Raw genomic sequence first — 25,937 nt, forward strand, 5'->3', positions numbered from 1 at the left:
TTTCTTGTACAATAGGCTACCTATTTCTTTGGGACTGAGCTACATGTACATGTATTCCAAGGATTTTTTTTCTCATTGACGTTTACAATGAATAGGCCCTTAACAATGACCCACTCATGACTTTTTGCTTGATGGACATTTTTTTTTTTCCATTTCAAGTACAAATGTTGTTCACAAAAGGGCAGGGTTGTTTGCGTGTGCTCTTTCAAATTGTATGTCTCAAAACGAACCATGGGTCATTACGAAAGTGTACGTGCACAAAACTACATACAGTAAACTCTTGTTAAAAGGCGGTTTACAGTTGGGCGCTCAATGGTCGTGTGACTGAAAAATTGACATGCGATGCAACGTATAGTTTTCGCTGACGCGTCAGCAACTAGTTACTAAAGGACTCTGGTGACGTCACTCGAGTTCCAATATTTGAACTTTGACATGGTACGTGTATGTTTCTATTTGGCAGGCTGATGACAGAATTGAACATAAAAAAAAACACTGTTTCAAAATTTTCAAGTGATATAATTCGAGAGAAAAAAATCTCCACGATGCTGAGGGGCAAAACAGCAGAAATTGACAATAAACATACATGTATTCTATTGTTTATTTACTTCTTTTTGTTTTACAAATGGAACATCAAACAACAACCCCCAAAGCGAGAAATAGGACCATTTTGTTCAGCAGTGGCGATGATTGATCGTCACACTTCAGAGTTGAATTTTTGTGCACCTAGCGTGTCTGATGCGCGAGAAATAGGAACCTTTTGTTCAGCAGTGGCGATGCTTGATCGTCACACTTCAGAATTGAATTTGGCGCACCTAGCGTGTCTGATGCGCGTATGTTTACAACCGTCGCGCAACGGTTTCCAAAACAGGCTTATCTTTATCTCAGGCTAAACTATTCAAAAAAAAGGCATATTATCAAGCAACCATCAGCGTCAGACATTCATCATGGCACAACTGACTATAATTTATAAACAGACTGTAATACAAACTCTGTTAATACATGGGAGTCGACTGCACATTCTTCACTAAAAAAAAACCTTTTTATAACACGTATTTCATTTACAGCCTTATTTTTCATTTTGAAACCTTACTAAAAATAGAGGAGTTTAAAGGGAATATACAACATTTGCAAACATCGAAAAATAAAACTACCAAGTTTTTGCGAAATACCTTAATAGGATGTTGGTAAATGACAGTCTAAAGCATCCTGTAAAATTATGGCACCTGGTATACTGTCATTTTCAAGAAAAGTGGTATTTTTGTATCAATTTCCAACGCTGATCGGCCGATCAGCGTTGGAAATAACTGGCTTTTTTTTCAAATACTGGCCCCAATTGACCATCGCACTTGTTTGCAATCGATTACAAACCTATGAACGGGTACGAGCCAGCTAGACTGGTTCCCTGACCTTACAATTCCCCAATGTATGTAAACTGCTCTGTTTCTTCTTATATGGAGTCAGGGAACCAGACTACAGGAAAATGATCGTTTTTCTTGGTTTTTATAGCATTTTCGAACCCAAAACCTCCAAAAAGTCAGTGTAACTATATTTGCTTTATATTTCCAACCCCCCAATCCCATCCATTTCTGAAAATTACAGCAAAAGCAAATGATGTATATTCCCTTTAAGTTCAGATGTGCTGGTACGGGTTTGATTAATGGAAGTGCATGCATTACCCATGTGCATTAGGCCTACCCAGACCATGGAGCAAGCAAACTGACGCTCCCCCTTAATCTTGATTTTCCATACAGTACTCTTAGGGAAAAAACAGGCCATTTAGAAACTGTTAGTAACCCAAAGAATCGGACTTTAAAGTATGAACTGGCCTTTGCAGATTAGCTCTGGCCCGGTGACCTGGTTTTAAAGTCACTTTTGTCCCTGCTTACCAAAATTCTCCTTTCGTACAACAGTCACACAGGGTCAAAAGTGACATGTACTTTGTACATGTACTTTCATAACAATACCTAGAAAAAACAAAATCTCCATGTATGGGCAGCCCCTGCAGGTACTTTTGCATTCACAAAGACTTGCTGTGATCCAACAATATACTGCCTTTAACCCAATTAACCCTAACTCCTGGGGCTCTTTTACAAAACAGTATCCTGAATCTGCAGAAATCCACCAATTTTGTGACGCAAAAAATGCTGGTATCCTGAGTCCATCAGAATCCCCCAGTGTAATTACTGGAGGTATCCTGAATCCGCCAAAGTCCACCAGCAAAAGTCTCGATGGATTCTGGCGGATTCAGGATACCATGGTGGCATAAAAAAACATACAGCATGTTTTTCCATAGAGTCTGCAAAATCCATCACCTAAATTTCTGGTGGATTTTGACGGATTCAGGATACCGTGCTCTTATGAAAATTGTGATGTGTGTTGTTGCATAGGATCCATCAAAATACACCAATGCATGGTTCAACTGCTGGGGGATATGATGTGGGTTGTTTCTCCTTTCAACTTGGGCTGTGGGTAATTATGTATACTATGATGTTTGCATTGTCTGGAAGGGCTATTTCAATGAGCCATATTGTCCGACCCCAGCATTGCTTTGTCTGGATGAGTTATGTACATTATCATAATCCATTGTTTATATGATGAGGCCTGTTAAGCCGCAGTCACAAGCTCCCAACCGCCCAGTACATACATTTTTGTACAGCATGTGACAGACCTGGCAAAATTGTGGATTATACCTCTCATGGTTGATTTTCAGCAATTTTAAAGTTTAACGGTCTTTTTATTGTAACTTCCGGTCTGGTGATGTCAAGTTTCCTCCCCCTCAACTTTTTCTTGACATAAAGCTGATTATATACATCAATTATAAAGTGATTTCAGCAAACTTCGCCACAGACATCAACTGATTATCCATTTTAAACAATTTTCAACCTGCCGCTAGAGGGCGCTCCAACATGACGTCACGGGTTATTTGTTTGTAAAGTACAATCTAGCCAGAGACTGACATCACTGAAAGCAAGTTCAAATCTTTTTCCACTTTCAAATTATAAGGCACTTCCGGTTTGGACCAGAAGGAAGGGTCACGTGATTTGACACACGGGAGAAAAATAAAGATCCTGGATTATTCTATCAATTCACGCAAAAGTCAAGTTCAGATCTCTCACAGTTGATTTTATATTGATTTTCAAAGATTAAATCTATTAATATTTAATTGCTTGTAATTTGATGCATGACGATGTCATGATGACGTCACCTCGATATTCATCTATAACACATCCTGGTCTACATACATGTACATGTACATATAAAGTTTCCACCCTATCGGACTTACTTACAGGACTTTTAAAAATGCACTTTTAAGATGACGTCACGTGACCCATGGTGACGTCATGATGACGTCACTGTTCAGGACACAACTTTGCTTTAGGGACTACTATGCCTATGCTGACTTTGAATGATGTATGACAAAGATTAATGCCCAAAGTGGATGTTACAAAAATCATGTACAAAGTCTATGGGATTTGGGATAGAACAAAAAGAAGTGGGAAGAAGAAGAAAGAAAAAAAATCAGAACAAAAAGAAAGGCTTTTCTGCAACTATGCGGACAAACCAAAAATCTGAACAAAAAGAAAGACTTTTTCGCAAAATACTACTCAGTAGTATTTTGTAACTTTAGGTGAGGGCCAATTTTTGTTGTGGGTATGTGGGCATGTTTAACTTTGTTTAACTTTGTGGGCACATTGTTGCAATTTTGGAAACAAGTTTCCACAACCTCATCAGCACATTACTGCAACCCTTGGGGATGTTTCAACTATCCCTCCTGCCTGCTCAGTCTGCAGACTGTCAAGATAATGATCCTCCCTGCAGGCATGCAACTTGGAAGTAACAAACAAAAAAAAGAGGAAACTCCAATGTTTACAAGATTTTGTTTTTCAATTTTTAACGGCATAAGTGTGAAGTGAAAAACGAGGAAATCCGCTGATCCAAGAAAAAGTTGCGGACCCTGTCATGCCTTTATGAACAGGTACATGTACATTGTATAATCAAAAACACTGATAAGACCCATGACTAGTCAAATTTTTCAACAGACAAAATCAGGTACCGGTAACTGCATGGAGGTAGAAAAGGGACCTCCACTGTGGAAGGTACAGATGTCTATAGTCAAGGCATACATGTAGCTGCATCAAGCTTAAACCATTGCTATGACGTCACACTATTGTTAAAAGTGTGGATTCGGAACTACGAATCTGTTACGCTGGTCACAAAGTGTGGATTCGGAACGAAGAATCTTTAGTAAAGTGTGGATTCGGAATTACGTGTCAGATTCTCCGCCGTCACTGCAAAACTTGAGTCAGAAAGAAATCATCGTCTGAACTATCAATTTGTCGACGGAAGGAGCCGGGACAAATGTTGCAACCTGACGCCACTTTTTTTCTCCGTATATCATCTCAATGAAGGGCATTCATTGCAAAAATAATGATAGACATGAATCTGGGACTGAGAAATGTTTCCAATTTTGTTAGGAAATACTTTAAAAAAATTCTTGACTCTCCATAGACTTTGTACACAATCGCGGAAGTGGCGTCAGGTTGCAACATTTATCCCAAATCTTTTCATCTCCACTCACTGTTAATGCCAATACTTCTTTTGACGCAATGGTTTAAGTCGAAGAATACACTCGCAGGTGTGGATTCTTAATTTACGAATTCTTAAATTACGAATCCACACTTTCTCGTGTATTCTCCTTTTACAGTCATGTGCATTGTGCAGCCAATCATGTAGGCAGGGAGCTCTTAACCGTTACAAACACCACTGAATGAAGAGGGCGTGACGACCTCGCAAGCTACGTCATGCTTAACAAAATCAGACTCTGAAAGGTTATTATTATTTCTATATCAATATGACACAGTCCAATATCAGTATCCATGTTGATATTTCAGTGTTTTGTCTGCAACCTTGTGGCACCTACAGAAATCCCACGGACACATTAATACAACCCAAAGAATTCTTTGTTGCGAACTAATTGGCACATTCATGCATGTGCTCAGTACACTTGAAACATTAATAATGCACGAATAGACTTACCTTGGCAATTTTAAAGACATTCTGGACTTTTGCAATCCAAGGGTTTGCTCTATGTTACAAAAGGTGTCACCTTAGGAAGAAGCATCGGTATCACAACTGTCGCTGTTTGATTGTATAAAGTCATCAGAATTTCTTTCGTTCCAGTGGACTTGATATTACGGCAGTCAGTTAATGAGCAATCTTTGTACAAATACCGTACACTGCACATGAATTTGAAGCGAGCTTACAGATACATGCACAGTAGATGTGGGTTGCTTGAATTTTCACAAAGAATCCCTGTACTGTACAGTAGGTTCCTAAATTGCCATGGCAGCAGCAGTGTCTTTAATAGTTCTCAAGAAGCAAACATGGGCACTTTGGACAGTGTATCAGGGTGATGTTAAAAACATATGCCAGACCAGGAACGTGACCCTAATAATGTTCATCAAGTAGCTGACTTAAATTAATGTGGCTGAAATCTACTGACAGCTGAAATGTGTATCCCCATTGTTCAAGAGTGTGCAACCAATACAAATAACATGTACCGTAGGTGGGCGCAGACATCTGGAAATCGTTTACACTGGCTTATCTAGATCCCAGACCTATGTTCTTGAAACTCAATGTTTTTTAGTTGAATGATAAACACAAAGCAACCAATGAAAACAGGTGTGCCAATGAATAGATGACTGGGATGACTCAGCCCGCCCCCACCTATTGAGACTAGCCCAGGTTCAGACACAATAATACTTCATACAAATTTCAGAAACAAGACCCCTGCGAGTGCCAGTGACCTTATGTGACCTTCTCAAAGGTGTTTCAACACTCAGCAAAGGCCAACAAAAACAGGAAAATAACAGGAACGTCTGTTTATTAAGCAAAACATTTTGGCTACAATTACGGATTTTAGGTAGGCAGTTTGGCACATTTTGATTTTTGGCTGTTTTTTCGGCACTTTTGCCAAAACAGCCTTTGTTTTCATCAAGATTTTGTTTTTTTGTTTTTGTTTTTTTCTTTTCCAGTCATTTTGCCCGTAGCATTTGTACACGTTTTTTGTTACTGGCACTTCGGGCACTAAAATTAATCTGACTGCCTTTATACTTGGCACACTTAGACCAGCAGCTGAAGTTGTGTGCCGAACATTGACATCATCGTGACGTCATCTGTTGATATGACTACATGCGACAAGTTCCATTCGGTTGACAAATATATATGACAAATATATATAATATTGATCACAATATCAGTCATGTCATGATGACGTCATCAGATAAGAATAGACATTCAATCCAATCTGCTTTTTTACGCATGTCTTTGTACCATTTGTCCTCATGAATTTGCAACTTTCGACTTCACACCTATTATCTCCTGTTAGTCTATAACATGACATTAAAAAACACAATAGTGAAACAGCCATATGTTTGTCCACAAACATACATCTAGTTGTTTTTGTTTTACTATTAGTGTTTTTTAATATGTTTTAACATTTACCGAAGATGAGCACACTACATGTACCTGTCATGTGAGTTATAGGCTACCTCTAAGAGATTTTATGATAAATGGTAGCATGTATATGCCTGACACCCCAATGATTGATGTAATGGCACTAAAAGATGTGTCCATCAGCGCACAGTATAAGGAAACTTTCAAATGCAGGGTATATAAATTTTGCAATGTCCTTTTCTTGTCAAGTGAGCTATATTGATAAAAAAAACGTATTGCCAAACAAACGGAAATTTCTTTTGTCAGCCCTTTTTGTAGTTTCCTTATTGGGACCTTCTGTTAGAAAAATGCACCCAAATGCTTTGACTTTACAGAATAACAGCACAGGGATGGCGGAAGACCCCCTCTGAATGTAACGTGAGTAACCATGGAATTGCCCATAATCGTCCTGTGTCTAGCCTGTGTATAAAGGCATAGACAGGGAAGAGGATTGATTTTTTTTTGACTGTGTGATTGTTCAGACAGCAGGAGGGTAAAGTAAACCGTACCCTGGTATCGTTTGACAACCTGTACAGGTATATTCACAGCACTGGAGACTTCATCCCTGCTTTACTAAAAAAAAAGTGGCTTTTGTGTTTAGGGGCGTTTGTTTATGGTGTAAATTGAGGACACACACATGCAACATCATCGATAAATCGAGGACAGAAACCGAATCAAGGACTCCTCGGTTGGAAAACGTGTACAAAACCAATGAGAGCTGTTGCAAAAAGTACAAACAAAGGAAAAGGGAAGAGGAAAAAAAGAAAATCCTCAATTTACACCATAAACAAACGTACTACATTGTAGTTCATGAAGATATGTATACACAGTCGAACTGTGGACCTTGAACAATTCCAGACAATAGGGTCCATGATTGACCAAAGGTCCAATTCTGATGTACGTGTTCCTCTTTTCAAACCGTGGACAAAAAATACCAGAGAACAAAAGAGAACAATATCGTCCACGATTCCCAGCATACTGGTACGTCCGTAATTGGGGTCGTGTACAAAACCTATGGGAGTCTTCCTAAAACGTTAGTGTACTAACAAAAGAGGGCCAATAGGACGTCCACGATCGACGGTGAACACATGTTTGGGTGCGTGAATTTGTCTTAAGGTCACTATGTGGAGATATGAACAACAGATGTCCACATAATGCAGGTTGTGTTGACGTTATGTGGACTAAGCCGTGTCCACATAACGTTTCGCCCTCTCTGGAAAACAGGTTTAGAGGCATTTTGGGGCTAGGGTTATCGTCGCAGAATGAAGAGAAACATTGAATGAAATCCCCCAAAAAAATTGGGGTTGAAAGAGTTTTCACAGTTTAAGTAAAGTTATTTTTTGCACCAAGTTTTCTTAACTACACGAAAACAAAGGAATGCCCACATAGCGTATGTAAAACAAACATGCGTGTGTGTGTGTCTGTGTACAAAACATATGGGAGGTCTCCCTACATCATGTAAGAAGTTAAAGAGGGACAATGATTAATGACCGAGGACTTGGGACAATGGCAGATTTTGCAATAACAATTACCCCGAGGACCCGAGCAAAGTCCTCAGGGTTTTTTTGTGTACAAACCATAAGGGAGATGTTAAGAAAAATTTGGTACGAATAATAGGAACAAAAGAAAGGAACAACAGCAGGTCCTCATAAGTATAGGATAACACGACTGGGTGGGGAAGTTTTTTACTGTTGGTGAAATTAGGACCGAGTTGTGGGGACTTTCTGCTGTCCCCATAGTGTCTTCAGTGCCTATAGTACCACGGGACAACAGGTGTGTAGCCCCCACAGTTACGAAACAAGAATGCGTGTTTGTGTTCATGAATTGATCGTTTATGAGTTGATCACTCGCAAAATGGTTGATTGCCCACAAAGCAGCATGTGAGTCGCTGCTCCGCCCGTGTAGCAGGCAAGGAGAAGATTGTTTAGAAATAGATAACGACAAGATCACTTTGTGAACACACCTTTCGTACGTTGCATAAATATCAACACTACCGGTATGTTAGTGTCACCCAAACCCACAATCGGACAACATAAAAAACCACGAGTAAATAATTACCTCGGACGTGTGTAGTAATTTCTGAGACCTGTAGTTCAAAAAAATAAAATAGAAATAATAATTTCTGGTCAGTACCCTGTGAAAATGACAAGCAGCCAAGATTCAAAATACATTACGTCATAAACATCCTTGTTTCCTTGAATAATTCACTCAGCGAAACTATCAAATTTCCTTTTTAATAAAATGTTTAATTCAATACTTCACATCAAGTGGTAATCACGAACACTGCAATACATTTCCCAAAGCATTCACGGTGTCATGGTGGGAAAGGAGAGCATTTTCTACTGACTCTTTAAAGGGGCACTAGGTCCTGAAATCCCCGAAAAGTTCACGTTTTGGATTGTTTACTTTATTAGCCTATTTCAAACATCTGGTTGAAAGGCAACCAACCTTACAATGTATGTCTTACTGTTCCCCAGAAAAGACAAAAAAAACCCGCTTGTTTACATCGGACACGACGGAGTACGAATACGTTTTTCGTGTCATTCTCAGTGTATGATATACACGTTGTGTGTCTCGGGAACAGCGGTGACCAATCACCTATGCAAAAAAAGTGGTTTCTTCAACATCCGCAAAAGGCGAACATTTTACGAATGAAATCACAATTAACTAACATCCAAACAGCTCGAATTTATGGGGCCGCAAAAGTGGAGCCAGAAATTTGCTCTCGCACGCATAATACAGGAATAGCACAAAAACGCCCAGTTTTGAAAGGATAGTTGTGTGGATGTTTATATCCTACTTTTAAATGTTATTTCCGATTAACATCATCTCGTTCAAAGCGCGTTTTGTAGCCCAATTGGGCTGTTCCAGGACCCAGTGTCCCTATTAATGACAATGCAAAAATACAATGTGGTGCTGTTGATGCCAAATTATGTATCGCTCTAGAAACTCGGGATCATTAGGCCTATGTTTCCGATTAAAAAGCCTGGAAAATCAGCAAAACAGGAGAATAATTTAGTAGTGTTCTAAACGCTGTGTCATATTGGCATGCCAATTTTAGTTCGATCGATTCAAAGGTGAGGGGAACATTTTAGAAGTGAATGTGACAACTGCTTGATGACATGAAAAGTGCATTGAACTGCTTCTAAGTTAATCATGGCAAGCACAGTAGTCCAACTGATTAAGCTCGGCCTTTAGAGCAACTGCTGTTGCCGAGCTGTTTTAATTAAACTGAATTGCCACAGTAGTAGCACGACATGAGTGTACAGGTAGAAGGGCCTTATATCTCATTATGCTGACCTTCACATACCGTACTGTAATAACGAGTACATTGTTTTAAATGTACACTTCGTGGTAACATTTGAATCACAAGTCCATTTGTTTGTGAATCATGTACATGTATGTTGCCAATAAAGGAGTATTTTCATAAATTTTTATTTTTTTTTTTGATGAGTGGGAATCCAGCAATTTAATCAACAAAAGGTATGCATACATGTATAGGTCATTCCATATGAACGCAACCAAAGTCCAGAATCTTCCAGAGCAGCATGCAGACTCAGATTTGGCTCACAAATTTTCAGGCAGTACCTTTTTTTTTAAAATTTGAACACACGCAAAATTGTAGGCGTCAACTCCTAAACCCTAACCCTCTAGGCCTTTTTGCTAGGAACCATCCTCAATCCTCCAAAATTTTACAACAGCACCTAAATTCTTCAAAATTTCCAGACAGTCCTGCCTCAAAATGCATTCCTCCTCAATGCTCCAAAATCCTCCTCATCCAAAAATGTTGCACTTTGGTATGTTCAAATGAAGGGTACCCAGCCCCTCAATCCTTCAAAATCGTCAGACAGTCCTGCCTCAAAATACCATTCAACCTGAATCCTCCAAAATCCTTTTCTGAAAAAAATACCATTCAGCTTCAATCCTCCAAAATACTTTTCCGAAAAATACCATTCAGCCTCAATCCTCAAAAATCCTTATCTAAAAAAATACGATTCAGCCTCAATCCTCCAAAATCCTCCAAAACCACAAGGAGGATTTTGGAGGATTGAGGAGGGTTAGGGTTAAGGGTTTCTGAGATATGGCCCTCCAAAGATAGGGTGCCACACCCACTTTTTGCACTCGGAGTCACAAACATTAACTTATAGGTTTTTTGGAGGCCAATGTCCTGGAAATGAATCAAAGATATATTTGTGCTGTAAAATTGCTACCCGAGTACCCAGGGTATTCTGGTACCAGGCTTTCAGAGTGTGCCAACAGAATTGGCCGATCTCTTCTCATTTCAGAGTCACTAGCTGGCACCTCAAATGTGAATCTTTTAAAAAAAAAAAATATCAAGGGGCTCCTGGCAGCCAAGGATCTGGCTGTAGTCATTCTTCCTATTGCTGTCAGACTTGTCCACAAATAAGAGGAATGCAGCATCATTATGGAACCTCTGGTCGAGTTCATATGGAATGACCCGCATCTTAGTGACTTCTGAACTAGCCGTGTAAGTTAAAACGACCTACATCCTAAATTCTCCTAACATGAAGAAACCAAATAAGCCTTCTTCCAGTTAACAGAACCTTGTTGTCGTTTCGTTTTGTAAGGTTAAAACGGTACAGGGGTTTCTTTTTGTGAGTTCAGGATGTGGTTTCTTTTTGTCTGGTCAAGTACTACATGTAATACTACAATCACATGTGAGCTCCTTGAGGTAATAAGAATGACATTTTCAAAGAACTCCTCTATGCTCCTATTCATTACGTGTACATGCATAAGGAAATAGCTAGATAAGCTACAGGTACCTGTACACAATGTAGTACATGTATTGCTGCCATTGTTCTCCCGGCAGTTTATCAGCACATACAGCTTCAGAGCTTCTGATCTGATTATCTTGAAGGGTCACACTGCTGAATGCCACATCTGTGCTTGCCCAATTAATCAACTCAGAGCTCTAGGATCAGAGTAACAGCATGAACAGAAGGAAGAATTGTCATGGCACAACCACCAAAAAAAAAACAAAGGCAAACTGCAGTGCAAGCCATGATGATGTCACTACATGTACATGTCATCAAACTCCCAATTGCAATAGCATCAGGTTACTCCAAGTGTAAAGAGGGGTACATAATGAGATTGGTGACGTTTGGAACAGGTTGTACATGTATGTGCATTCATTATGAAACAGGTGTTAAGGTGGACCAGCTTTCCAACCAATGAATCCACAACTCTGATGATTGCATCATCCACCATCTGCTTTCAACAATCAAGGACAAAATGCACACCAAGGCATCAACTGATACCACTGCAGTGTGCAAGTCACATTTGTCAATATCTAGAATATTGTCAGTAATTCCCAGTGATAGGCAAACATATTAACAAAAGGAGTTCTTTCCCTAGCCAATAACCAAAGCCTGTTGAAGGAAAGCCCAGTGTTCTGAAGTCTCCTGAAGCAGGGCGTATTCATGTACAGCCTACCACGAAAAAATAGTCTGCGGAGTTCTGCACGTATGAGTCATGCTGGCAAACAGCCAAGTCTGCAAACTGCAGCAAGAAGGAAGACAAGAAGGCAGCATGTCGGGATTCCAATACATGAAGTTGCCTCACTACATAATACATGTACATGTACTGATGTATTCTTATTTGGCAACAAATTATCTACATGTTCCTCAATGTACAATGTACATGTACATGTGAGAACTAGCAACTCAACATGTACATGTAGCTGACAGCTCTCATATTGACTGTTACAAGCGCAGTTCAACAGATGCTAAATGACTGCAAAATGACTTCAAAATCTTCACCCTTGTGTACAAAATTCTCAACACTTAAGCTCCATCATATCTGATTGACCTATTACATTCACATCACTCAAATATTCCTGATGCTTACAGACACCGACTCCGCTCATCATCCGATCAGACCTGGCTTTCTGTCCCTAGAAGTAGGAAGAAGGCCGGAGATACATGTACATGTAGCTCTTTCGTTGTGGCCGCCCCTCGCATGTGGAATGAGCTTCCTTCTTGTCTGAGAGAGGCGGTCTCGCTGCCTGTATTCAAACGTCTCCTGAAGACATACACAGTACTTGTTCCAAGTCCATTCGTAATCGTATTGTGTCTGTTTTTCTTTCCTGTTATTTTTTTGTTGTGGATGTGTGTTAAACGCTTTGTTCTTTGTAAAGCGCTATATAAATACTTTGTATTATTATTATTATTACTACATGTATGAAAGTCTGCTGGTTCAATCAATTTCAACTCTCTTCAAATTCTTCAACATCTGTCATTCTAGTTGACTCTACTACATGTGCACTGATATTAGCTTACTATTATGAGAGTCAAGAAAGGCTTTGACCTCTTGAGTTCAACAAATTGACTTTAAGAAGTTCCATTTGTGCAAGCAGCAAGTATAAATTTCCAGAGAAACTGTTCCAAATTGCAGACGTAATGCATGAAGATATTCCGCGATGGCTTCATGGTGGCTACACAAAGGGGGTTGTGGCCTAGTGGTCAGGGTTCGTAACTCATAATCACAGGTTCAGGGGCTCGAAACCAGCTGCTGGCCATACATGTATGTTGTGACCTTGGGCAAGTCACGCCCATTTGCCTCTCTTAATCCAGGAGCATAAATGGGTACCAGCATTAGCTGGGGAGTAACCTGCGGTGGACTAGCATCCCATCCAGGGGGAATAGAAATACATGTAATCTAGAGCTGTCGGTACATGTCTAGGAAACCAGATACAAACCGGCCTAATGGGCCATATTGGCTCGTGGAACTTTATTTTTTTACTTTACACGGTTTGATAGTGGATATGAATTGACCTCAGCAGCAATACAGCATCCTGTGCTGTGAATGTCAGAGCACAAATTTTTATTGTACAGTAAAACAAGCTGGACCCATGCTTCGTCAACCCTGCAAATCCTCCAATCCTCCTGGTGGATTCTGAAGGGTCGAAGAGGATATGCACTAGACAACAGTATCTTTGTGCCTAATAGTTAAGGAAGAATTGGATGAGAAGGGATCAGTGTCTATCCTTATTATAGTGTACCTTGCTTTTCACCTTTTCTTTTTGTTTTCACTTATGGCAACTTATCCACCTGGCTGTTGATGTCACCTCTGCACAACATCCAAGTAATTGGGCTGCAAAAGGATTACTTCACCAAGTACAATCCTCTTGCCCTAATTCATCCTCTAGGTTACCAGTAAGCTTGACCTTTGACCTTTGCACTTGATTTTTTTCCCGTGTTTATTATGGTAGACCAAGATGGCTCTCCATTGATATAAATTTCAGAGTTACAGGGGCCTATACATACATTTCATGAGCTACATGTACTTATCTGGATGGTACCAAATTAGGGCTCTTAACACATAATTTTGATTATCTCTGCATGTTTTGGACCATTTGGTAAGCTTTGTGAAAACTCCTACAAAAATTGGAGGATTCAGGACTGTTAGGGTCTTATCGTCACTTAGGAAATGTTAAAGGGGCATTGAGACCTGAAATCCCTGAATTTATATATATTTGGAATTTTTTATTTATCCTATTTCAAAGGTCTTGTTGAAAGGAAACTAACCTAATGTTTTACCGTTACCGAGAAAAGACAAAACAGCCTGGTTGTTGACATCGGACGCGGCAGACTCTTTGTGACATTTCCAGTCGTAAATAATACATAGAATTATGGGCTCTATCTCGTTGCAGTGACAGCATCAGACTGATGTCGCAAATAGCTGCGGTAATTTTATTTAAAACAATTGTGGTGGTTTTTCATGCAAATAAGTTATTCACTCAATATTTACTCAACCGATGAACACACATAGCGTTTTTGAGAAATGTTTTCAAAGGAACATGTGTGCAACTGGAATCACGACTAGCACCAAAACAGCTCAATTTTTCGAAGTCAATTTTTTTTTGTGCGCCATCGCAAGAACAACACAAAAACACCAGGTTTTTAAAGGATGGTTGTATGGATGTTTATATCTTACTTTTAAACACTTTGCAATTGACATCATTTCATTTAAAATGCGTTTTGTGGCCCAATTGGGCACATTCCAGGACAACGTCCCTTTAAAGGTAGAGTCCATCATTTGTAATTTGTGCATTTTGTTCGTTTGAAGCAACAAAAGAGTTCAAAATCTAATGAAGGATACTAAGCAACTAACCTGATGAAGTTTCAGCTAAGCTTCAGCTGTACATTCCGAGAAAAACAGCATTCTAAGATCTCCATTACAAATCAAAAGTTGCTGAATCATGTTTTGAATTGTTTTGAATTGCAACTATACGCGACGTCGCGCACTGATCCGACGAATTATAACAACCGCGCGCGCGTGTGCGTCGTTCGAATACTTGTGCGCGCTGCGCTGAATAACAAAACGAACTACTAATTTAAATTTTCCTACGGTGCTTCTTAAGAATCACCGTTGGAAATGCCTTCTTTCGTCGATTACTTCAAAATGACAGCTTCCCAGAAAGAATAATTTCACAGGACGTTTAGTCTCCTTACTATCTTTCAACCAAGTTAGTTTTTCAACAATAATTACGCCAGTTACATTTCGGATGGCTGCAAATGATGGACTCTACCTTTAATTAAGCCAATTTGACCTTTTACTGCAAACAGTACTGGTAGGTGCCTACTGCAAAAATTAATGACCTTCATAGTTCCGTTTGGTGACCTGATAACATGATTTAATGGGTTCCTATTGTAAATCAAACCAGTTGGATCTTGATTCTTGACCTTTTATGTCAAGTTTTCTTTCGTTAAATACAAACAATAGCTTAACCTTTCACCCTAACTCACTAACCTCTCTTGCCCAGAAGTAGTCTGAATCCTCCAATATCCCCCAATGGCACAGAATTAAAATCTCTAAGCACCTCAATCCTTCACAATCATCCACTTGTTGTTGCTGGAGGCCTCTGCCTAGATCCTCCACTACCAGTAGGTTTGCTGGCATGTTATCACATTGAGTTAATTAGTACGTGTGACTTACTTAAATCATCCTTAAATTATTGTATTGTGGATTGGCAATGCCAAGCCTCGTCGCCTGTGCGTGTTTATCCGTCATCCGTTCCGAATACCGCAGTTAACCTTTGCATACACGTCCCCCGACATGAACTGGACATCTGGTAACCCTCAACCACCCTCATCAAAATCCTTGGGGTGGTTTTGAAGGATTTGGAGGATCGAGGCTGAATGGAAATTGTAATATTGGAGGATTTTGGAGGATTGCAGGCACACAGCAATTAGTTACTGGTTGAGTTTGGAGGACTGAGGTTGTGCATAACATAGGCCCTATACATGGCTGTATGGATAAGAGGAGGATTTGGGAGGAGGGCACATGATGATTTACTCCTTGTTGATTTGAGGATTTTGAGGTTATTTTGAGTTATTGAATAATTGCCCAGGTTATTGTGTGTATTCATAAAATCTTACATAAACACTGGGCTAAGCTTGCATTGGGTTGAGGTCAATCACTTCATTGTATATTGGTAAGTCTTAAAAAGTGAACATAATGGTATCAGAACTGTTGTGCACTGTTTTGTGGGGTTTTTCCCCTCATTTTTTTTTAATGCATCACCAATGGAGGATTTTGAAGGGTTGAGGCAGTAGATACCAGCATTTGAACATGTACGCTACACCAAACATTATTGGAGGATTTTGGAGGATTGAGGATGATACAATTTTTTTAGGTAGGACCAACCAAAATTACTCCTGCTTCCATTTATTCCGGACTGACCCTATTTTTGAAAGATATGTAATAATGATAATCAGAAGCGGAAATATATTTTTTGGCCTAGGCAATTTGAGGATTTTAAAGGGTTGAAAAAAAAAACAGCCTAGGGGTTAGGATTAAAAAGAGAAAAGCAAATGCAAGGAGAGAAACTTACAGACTTTTACAGTTTAATAACGTAAACATCTTGCTCCAACATTATTCTATGTATTTAAAATTAAAGGAAGATATTTTTCCTGAAACAGTAGTTCATCGACAACTATGAAAAGTATGGTTCAGTTATTTTCTAACTGTTGAAGTTCGTGTTTTGTGTGTAGACAAAGTATTGCAGGGATTAACCTTTGTTGTACTACTCCAGAACAATTCAACTTTCACTTTTGGCTGAAAGAACTTTGTTTACCACACGGACGGAGCTACATGTTTATTGAATCCATAAACATAACTACAGGGATGAGCAACCACAGACTCAAATAAAAGTCAAGCTTATCATCTAGATGCAAATGGCTCCAACTCAGTCTTCACTGACCTTCGCCAGCGTTTTCCCTATCGTTCTCCTTTCCTCTTCCCCTTAAAATTAGGAAAAATCTACCTCATCTTTACAAACATTCATGGAGGGACTCCTGGTGTTAATTTAAAATGTACATACCCTGTACCTGACCAATGTTATGTATTAAATTAATCCTCACCCTCCTCAATCCTCCAAAATTCTCCAGGCGGTTTTGGAGGATTTTGGAGGATTGAGGCTGAATGGCAAAAAGTGTCAGTTGATTTTGGAGGATGCGCTGTCGAGTTTGTAAGCATTGTTTATGTTCAGACATGCATAATTGAGCCCTGCATTATGCTCGATATCATCCACACTGCTTCTGAATGTCATCAGCCCTGCCTCAACCCATTAACCCCTATAGCCACACTCAGGAATGCGGTGGTCAGCCATGGAATGTTGTCTATGAGCGGCTGCAAGGCATATGGCAGGCAGTGCAGTGCTGCTACTGCACAGAGGCTCTGTGCAGTGATGGGTGTAAGCCTGTGCAGAGAGGCGTAAAAACCCGGCGGCAAGGGGTTAACAGTGTTTGTTGGAGGATTTTGAAGGATTGAGGCAATGGTGACCCCTCCACTGAACAAATTCAAGAAATAGCGGATGACTTTGGAGGATTGAGGCTGAATCCTATTTTTACATGGTGGCAATTGGAGCATTGTGCAGGATTGAGGATGGCTCCTAAATGTAGGCGAAAAGGCCTAGGGGGTTAAGATTAACCTTAACCCTCCTCAGTCAATCCACCGAAGTCAATCCACCAAATTCAATCAGGCAATTTTGGAAGATTTTGGATTGCGGCTGAATGGCCAAAAGGGATACTATCCACACCCTGCTTCGGGATATAACCTGCATTGCCTCAATGTATTGACAGTAACTGTTGGAGAATTTTTGAAGGATGACACAGTGGTCAACCCTGGAGGATTTTGTAGGATTAAGGCAGATTCCAATTTTTACATTTGTGTAATTGGAGGATTTTGCAGGATTGAGCAGCATCCTATCCAAAATGCCATAGGCAGTTAGGACAAAGTATACCCTTCCTTGAGCCCCCTCCAAGAGGTTGTAAAATTTTTTTTTTTTTTGATTTTTTTTTAGTCCCACGATTTGGCCTTGGTGATATGATTGTGGCCTGTTTTCAAGTAGTATAATAGGGGTGTAAGTGGGGCCACCAACTTCAAAATAGGCCGCCCCTATTTTTCTGCAGCCAAAAATTTTGGGCAAAATTTCGTGAAAAAAAAATTTGAGCCCCCCCAAAACCAAATCCTGGGTGCATCATTGACGGCCAGAGATAATTGTGCACTCATACTTGTTTTGTAAAGTGTTGCATTTGACAGGGTTAGATGTGACCAAAAAAAAATAAAAAAATTACCACTCACCTTTTAGCATAATTACCGCACTGAGGGCATTGACCTGTGAAACAAAACAAAATTGTGAAAAAAAAATGTTTAAATTCAGTTTGTCTACATGAAAATGCAAACTGCATGATGGTGCACTTAGTTCAACATACATGTACAAGATGAATCTATGAATCCAACCCCACATGCTGGTCAAGGTGCGACCCCTACATGTATTAATCCTTACCACTCCAACCCTTCAAAATCCAACTACATTTTTGTTGGAATCTGTTGGAGTGAGTATTGCAATAGTAAACTGATTATGCTTTACATGCAGTCAGGCATACCACCACAATCAGAGTACAACAGTTTGGGTTTAAATTACCATAATGATGTTGGATTTTGCAGGAGTAATTAGGAAGGTTCCTGGAAAATCTCTCACTGGCGTTAAATATGTATCTTGTTGGAATTTTTTTTCCATTTGCCACATGCACATCACCACAACAGACATGAAATTAAACGTTGCTATCACGTCCACGTGGCTAACAGTCACAGTATGACGAAAGTCCAGTATTTGACCCACATTTATGGGGTAAGTCCAACCAATTCCATCCATTTCCTTACCCCTAAAAAAGCGGCTTAATACTTTCAGCAATTAAAACAAAATAATCAACATAATAACAACACAAATCCAACATAATAACTAGACTTGTGTTTGTGGCAGTATTTCGGCAATATTTTGTTGACATCTGGCATATTTATACGTTTACATACTGTAGAACTTTAATCTTTGGTGGATAATGGACTGTGTACATCATCTAAGGGCTTAGAAAAATTCACTTTTAATGTGATGTTATGTGTCACATGATTATATCATAATGATGTCACTTTGGATTTTGAATATTAACCAGTTCACGTTGGAGGACGTGATAACATGCACTCTCTGTTTTTATACATAGGCACGGCTGACGGTTAAGAATGCAAGATTGCCTCGACTCGACTTGCCTCCGGGTGACATCTAAACACACTAATCCCTTGTGCCTTTTTTACACACATACACAAAGTTCATGAAGTCTGTGGTGGTGGACCATGGATTGACTTTGAATAGGCGTTGTGTACAGCCAACTGTTGTACAATTTACCCTCCAGTGCTTACCCCGGAGTATTGAAACGTGATTAGAAACAACGGTAAGGAAACATTCAGGCATGAAACTTGGAAGAAACAAAATAATCTTAAGACTTTTGTACAGTGTTTTTCAATTTTCAATGGCATAAGTGCGAAGTGAAAAACGAGGAAATCAGCTGATCCGAGGAAAAGCTGCATGCCTGAACATTCGGTAAGAAACATCGAACAAATACTGTTGAAATTACTTTTGCGAATCAGTACTTAAGGCGTTTGTATGAAGCCCGGGAAGGGACAGGGTGGAATTTTTTTTGGGAGTTTGCTAATTCGTTCGCACGAATTACTAATTCGTTCGCACAAATTACTAATTCGTGCGAACGAATTACTAATTCGTTCCCACGAATTAGTAATTCGTGCGAATGAATTACTAATTCATGCGAACGAATTAGCAAACTCCAGTAATTCGTTCGCACGAATTACCAATTCGTTCGCACGAATAACTCCAGTAATTACTAATTCGTTCCCACGAATTAGTAATTCGTGCGAACGAATTAGGAATTCGTGCGAACGAAATAGGAATTCGTGCAAACGAAATAGCAATTCGTGCGAACGAATTACTAATTCGAGCAAACGAATTAGGAATTCATGCGAACGAATTAGCAATTCGTGCGAACGAATTAGCAATTCGTGCGAATGAATTAGCAATTCGTGCGAACGAATTAGGAAATTCCAAAAAAAAAATCCACCCTGTCCCTTCCCGGGCTTCATACGTTTGCCTTTATATCAAAGTTGGATGGAAAATTTTGCCTTTTGCAAAAAATCAAAATTTTCGGCAAAATTAATCCCGGCACGAAGTGGTTAAGAACAATATCTCACTTCTCATCAAGATGATAATAAAATGGCAGTTTTCAGTGTTGTAGTTGATTACCAAGTACTTACATGCAGCTTACCGAGTATTCCGAGTACGAATACGAGTATTCAGAGTATGAGTACGAGTATTCAGAGTATGAGTACATCTATTTCCGAATACGACCATACGGCAAATGGTTCATTGTGATATAATTGGCCAGGCCCAGTCAGACCGATATACAGACCCATTAACAGCTAGCTGTTAAAAGCATTTGTCCAGACGTGCACTGCACAGAGGGAAATCAGGCAACATTGAGAACGAGTACTTTGATGATCGAGTACGAGTACCATCATTTCGAGTACGAGTACTTTGACATTCAAGTACGAGAACAAGTACTCTAAAAAAAGTACTTGAGCAGTACTTGAGTAGTACTTAAGTTCCAGTACCGAGTACGAGTAACACTGGCAGTTTTGTTTGATGACGTCATGATAACATCACACATTTGTCACATTTTGGGGCATGTATACATGTACATGACTTTCTAAACCTATTAGTTACAAAAAGATTTGTAATGGAGCATGTTGTGCTGATTGTGAGATATGGTGCTAATCTTCAAAAATTCAAAAATCAATATAAAATCACACCTAGAACACATCCTTGTCTGTGTACATGTACATACAAAGTTTCAACTCAATCAAACTTGTAGATTTTGTACCTTTAAGATGAATCAAATGAACGTGGTGACGTCATCACAGAGTTGTAACGAGTCACTGATTTTTGTGACTCGAGGCGAGTCCAGTCATTTTAAAGAAGTGACTTGAGTTGAGTCGAGTCATTAGGTCAAGAAAGTTGAGTCGAGTTGAGTCACAGTGTGTAGTCAAGTCGAGTCAAGTATTTAGCTCGAGTCAATTCGAGTCACAAATATTGGAAGAAATCTGAAGAGAGAAAGTCATTTTTTTTGCTTTTTCAATTTTACATTTGGGTTACTACATGTGGTGACAGTGACACCACATTTGACTCCTATTGAAAATGAAAAGGAAGTGCCAGCTGATCGCCATTCAACTAATGTGGACACTGATCAAACCATGTATTATCGCCAAAATTCTAACGTGACGTGAACACAATAGTCATTGCAAATATTTTTCACAAAGTGTTGCTTTTATTTTTGGGAATTGAGTCTTATTAGCCTTCCTCGAGTCGAGTCGAGTCATTCTGATGAGGGACTCAAGACGAGTCGAGTCATTTGCCCAGACTCGAGTCAAGTCGAGTCACCAAAAATTGTGACTCAAGTCGAGTCATTGACTCGAGTCATTACTATTCTACGTCATCATGATGTCACTGTGCACACATGTACCCTGTGGTCTTGGTTTGTGTCAAGTTTGAAGTCAATATTTAGGAGCAAAGACAGTGTCAATTTTTGAGAAGAATGAAATCTTAAAAAGTTAAAAATTCATAAAAAGGAAAGAATGTTGCATCTTGACGCCATTTTTTGTCTTCACATCATCTCAATAAAGCTCAGTCATTGCTAAAATGTTGAAAAGACATGAATCTGGGACTTAGAAACATTTCCCATTTTGACTCTCAATAGACTTTGTACACCGCTGTACAAAGTGGCGTCTGGGTACTACATTTGTTCCCAAAAACATCAAGAGATGACGTCATCATCACTTCGGATTTAGCATTAATAATGTCTACACGTGTACATGTACCCACCAAGTTTCATGACGATCTCATAGACCCTTGCAAGGTTGAAAAAAAAAAAAAAAAAAAAAGAATGTGTGATGTCATCATAATTTTAACACTTGTCACATTTCTGTGCATTTAAATACGACCAAGTAAACCCACAACAAAGGCCTATCAAAAATAGGCCTATCACCCAATAGCCTACGGCTTTTAGCATACATAACATTCAAAAGCCATAAAAAAAATCATAAGTCATCATGAGTCACCGCTTTTTTTTTTTTTACCTATAACATGTCCCTGTCTACTTAAGTTTTCGATCCATTGAGACTTGTATTTCTCCAGATAGGACTTTCATCTCTTTTATGATGTCACGTGACACATGATGACATCAGGATGACGCCATCAGCATGACACCAATCTTCTCAGACCATATTTGCTATGGTCTTTGTCTTTGGTCACTTTCAAAGTAAATATGACATGTTTTATGCCAAAAGTGCTGGGCAGAACACAGCGTACAATATTTTGACATTAGGGATAGAAGATGAAACTAGAGATCTATGTCTGTTTGCAACAGAACATAGGGCTTTTCCGCATCATGCTCTTTTTTTTTATCAATAACACGTCCCAGACATTGCATGTAAAACGTTTCAAAGTACATTGTATACGGTACAATATTTTTTAAATTTAGCATGTAGTGTCTGTGAGATAAAGTCCGACGTATCGGACTACCTTTGTACGCAATTTTGACCCATTTGGACCGATAGTTTTCTCAATATGAGACTATAAAACATGCATCTTTATGATAGCGCCACATGCCCTGCGATGACGCCATCTTGATAACACTTGTCAATGCACATTTTTGCATTGTGGTCTTGGTTTGTACCAAGCTTGAAGTCAATCCAATGAAAGGAAGTGTTAAAATTTGGAAGCGGAATAAAATTGTAAATATTAAAAAAATTATTAAAAACCATGCGATGACGTCATGGTGACGTCATTTCGGATTTTGCATGTACCAGTACCATTATCTAGCTATCCACCAAGTTTCATGACGATCAACCCTTCCCTTATATGTGTTTAAAAAAAAACGAATTGTTGATGACGTCATGATGACGTCACACATTTTTCAAAATTTTGTACATTTGCCTATTACCTAACAAATGAAATACAAAAAGAATTTTTAATTTTGCATGTTGCGTTCAAGAGATATGGCTTAAAGGTTTAAAAATTCAACAAAATCATGTTAAATTGCACGATAAAGTCATCATGACATCACCTCAATTTTTACCTATAACGCATCCCGGTGTACCTACATACCAAGTTTCAACCCAATCAGACTTACAGTTCTCTAGATATAGGGTCTTAAAGTTTGCACATTTGTGATGACGTCACGTGACCCATGGTGATGTCATGATGACGTCACTCTTCGGAACACAACTTTGCTATATGGACTATGCCTATGCTGACTTCGAATGATGTACGACAAAGATTAATGCCAAAAGCGGCATTGAGAGAAAACATGTACAAAGTCTATGGGATTTAGGAGACAAAAAGAAGAAGAAGAAGAAGAAGAAGAAAGAAAAATCTTAACAAAAAGAAAGGCTTTTTGCAAATTAAAAAAAAAAAAAATCCGAAGAGAGTTCTGACAGCATTATCAGTGGCACCATAGGAACAGTTGACCTATTGCGGTAGAATTGCGTTAGAATCTCGTCAACGCAGCTTGTGCAATATTGTCCAATTACATACATGACATAATAATATCAGGCATGCAACTGGGAAGTCACACAAAAAAGAGGAAATTCAAATTTTTCTAAGATTTTGAACAGTGTTTTTCTATTTTAATGGCACACATTGGAAGTGAAAAAAGAGGAAATCAGCTGATATGAGGAAAAGTTGCATGCCTGTAATATACAAATGGAAGCGGAACGCGCAAAATCTGAGACAAACAAAACTTTGTGTACAAAAACTCAATCCGGTTCGTTAGTGTGACGTCACCTCCAGCACTTTCTAAACGATTGGAACCGGAAGTTAACGCAGCTTGAGCGTTTGTAGCCAATTCAATGGTGGGCGCGCGTGAATGACATTATTACTAACAAACCGAATAGGGTTGTCTAATGGGCATGGCTAACTCGCAAACGGCGATAGGTCAATTGATAAAAACTGACATGAAAAAATACATAACACTTAACAGTTAAAAGTGCACACTACCATGACCACACTTGATTCGGTAGGTGGTAACTACATGTAGTTACATGGAGCAAAATTTTTTTTAAAAAGATAGTGAATATTTTGCCGGAGGTAATGACGGCAAACTAACGATTACTAAAGGTTTGCCGGCGGCAATCCATATCAACAGAGGGCGCTGTACTCTTTAAAATAGGGCTGAATTATAAGATGTATTAAATTCCCACCAAAAGTTGTGTAGCACTTTTGGTGTAATGGTTAAGCAAAGGCTCTAGTAAGCGGGATGACTCGCGTTCGATTCCGACCGCACCACATTTTTAAGGTTTTTTTTCTCATCCCCAAATAAATAAGAATATTCTTCTTTTATTATTTTAACATGTCTCAAACATTTTTTGCAGAGTATTACATTTTCTTTTTCAGATTTGTGGCTCTGGAGGATTTTTTTTTAAAGGGAAATAAAGTCCGAAATTATAAAATGGTTTGAATCCCATCTTGTGAATACGAGGTAACAACGATAATTTTGGCATGGAGCCAGACTAAAACTTTTCACCGGAAAATGCTTAAGTACAAAAAAACAGTAACTGCGCATGTTCAGTGCATATCCGGCAAACTAACGTTTACTAAAGGTTTGCCGTCTCCGGCAAAATATACACTGCCTAAAAAAAACCCCTTTCCCTACACTTCAGAATCACTTTCATGAATTGTCACACGTGTACACGTGCAAGTTGTACCTTTTTTTTCTGTCCTCAGTCATACTCCTAGCTATTACTAAGTAGGCCTACATGGCCTAGTACTAGTAGTAGTACTTTTGCAACGTATTTTCAAAGCTCCTAAGTCATTCCTAGTCATGCATGTCATGCTAGCCCTAACGACACGTTATTCCTCTATCAGTATTATCCATGACAATTGACATGTTCGGACAGCCACGACAGCACTGAAGAAATTATTAATTTTTGCTCAATATAAACATGATAAATAAATACATGAAACATGCATTGTAAATGATACAGTCATGACAGTAGGCCAAGTATGACACATAAACACAGACGGCCATGCATCAATGTATTAGTTACTGTGAACATGGAGGAAGGAATAAAAGTAATAACGTTAGTCATGTTAATTAGTGTTACTGTTAGTCTTCTCACGACGGTAAACAAACTACAATTTGCAAAAGGGTAAAAATTATTAACCATGTAAGCATGTGTAAGTAACGTTCCTACACGTACAGTGACATGACTGACTGAAAATACACGCAGCTGCAACCTTTACGTATTTGTGTAAACTCACGTGAATACTTGGATACTGCACGTCGTCTTACGTCGTCGAGAACTCCTCGTCTCGAAAGATAATCTTTGTCACATTTCAGCGCACCATCCATATCCCGCTCGCATTTTGTGGCATGACACGCTCAGTAAACTAGGAATTAAAGCATTGACCATGGAAATTCCTTACTTTTCCATGAGAACTTCCATGACAGCCGCCATGTTTTATCATGGAAGTCAACAAACCGCGCACACTCAGTACGCAGACCTTGTTGTTTACGCGCCATTAACAATACCGCAGCAAGGAAATTCCATGCGGGAAGATTTGATTGGACGAGCGCGACTTGGCCTCGCGTGCGTGTGGGAGTGAGCCGGGAGTCATAACTGGGTCGGTTTAGCGTGGGAACTGGGAGCACCGGATACCAGGGACAATTATCGATTCACATCTATCACGCGGCTAGAGCGTGATCATGGTATATTCGGGACGTGGCATTGTGCCAGCAACAGCAGGCGTCAGTGTCGGCTCTCGTGTGATTGGCCAATGAGAGTCGCGGTAACAATCACATGAAACGCATGATCGCACAATTTAATCTGCTGCCTGACAACAACAAAAAAGAACAAAGAGAAATGGCGACTATGTTTATTTTTATTAACCGAAGTAGGGTAAGGCCTGTGGTTTTTAATTTTCTTGTTGAAATGCGATGACCATGCACGTCATCGATGCATCATGAGGCCCCCATGAAACCTTGTCGCCCCCCCCCCAGTCGCCCCCACTGAGA

At 39.4% G+C, this 25,937-nt stretch overlaps 1 protein-coding gene across 2 annotated transcripts in view; it reads right to left on the reverse strand.

Annotated features, from left to right (window-relative positions):
• LOC119721311 (nascent polypeptide-associated complex subunit alpha, muscle-specific form-like) overlaps nucleotides 1–25,526 on the reverse strand; it is a 52,456-nt gene extending 26,930 nt beyond the window's left edge. Inside the window, exons 1-3 of one of the 2 annotated variants that reach the window (XM_038191329.1) lie at nucleotides 25,184–25,298; nucleotides 18,103–18,136; nucleotides 8,554–8,581 (exon numbers count right to left, since the gene is read on the reverse strand). In XM_038191329.1, the coding sequence (XP_038047257.1) occupies nucleotides 8,554–8,581; nucleotides 18,103–18,112 (38 nt within the window). In that variant the 5' untranslated portion in view covers nucleotides 18,113–18,136; nucleotides 25,184–25,298. Of the gene's footprint in view, nucleotides 1–8,553; nucleotides 8,582–18,102; nucleotides 18,137–25,183 lie in introns of both variants that reach the window. The other variant, XM_038191327.1, reaches the window with a different exon arrangement.
• Nucleotides 25,527–25,937: the final 411 nt, after the last annotated feature.

This window comes from Patiria miniata, unplaced genomic scaffold (genome assembly GCF_015706575.1).
Source record: "Patiria miniata isolate m_02_andy unplaced genomic scaffold, ASM1570657v1 HiC_scaffold_13, whole genome shotgun sequence".
Taxonomy (NCBI): domain Eukaryota; kingdom Metazoa; phylum Echinodermata; class Asteroidea; order Valvatida; family Asterinidae; genus Patiria; species Patiria miniata.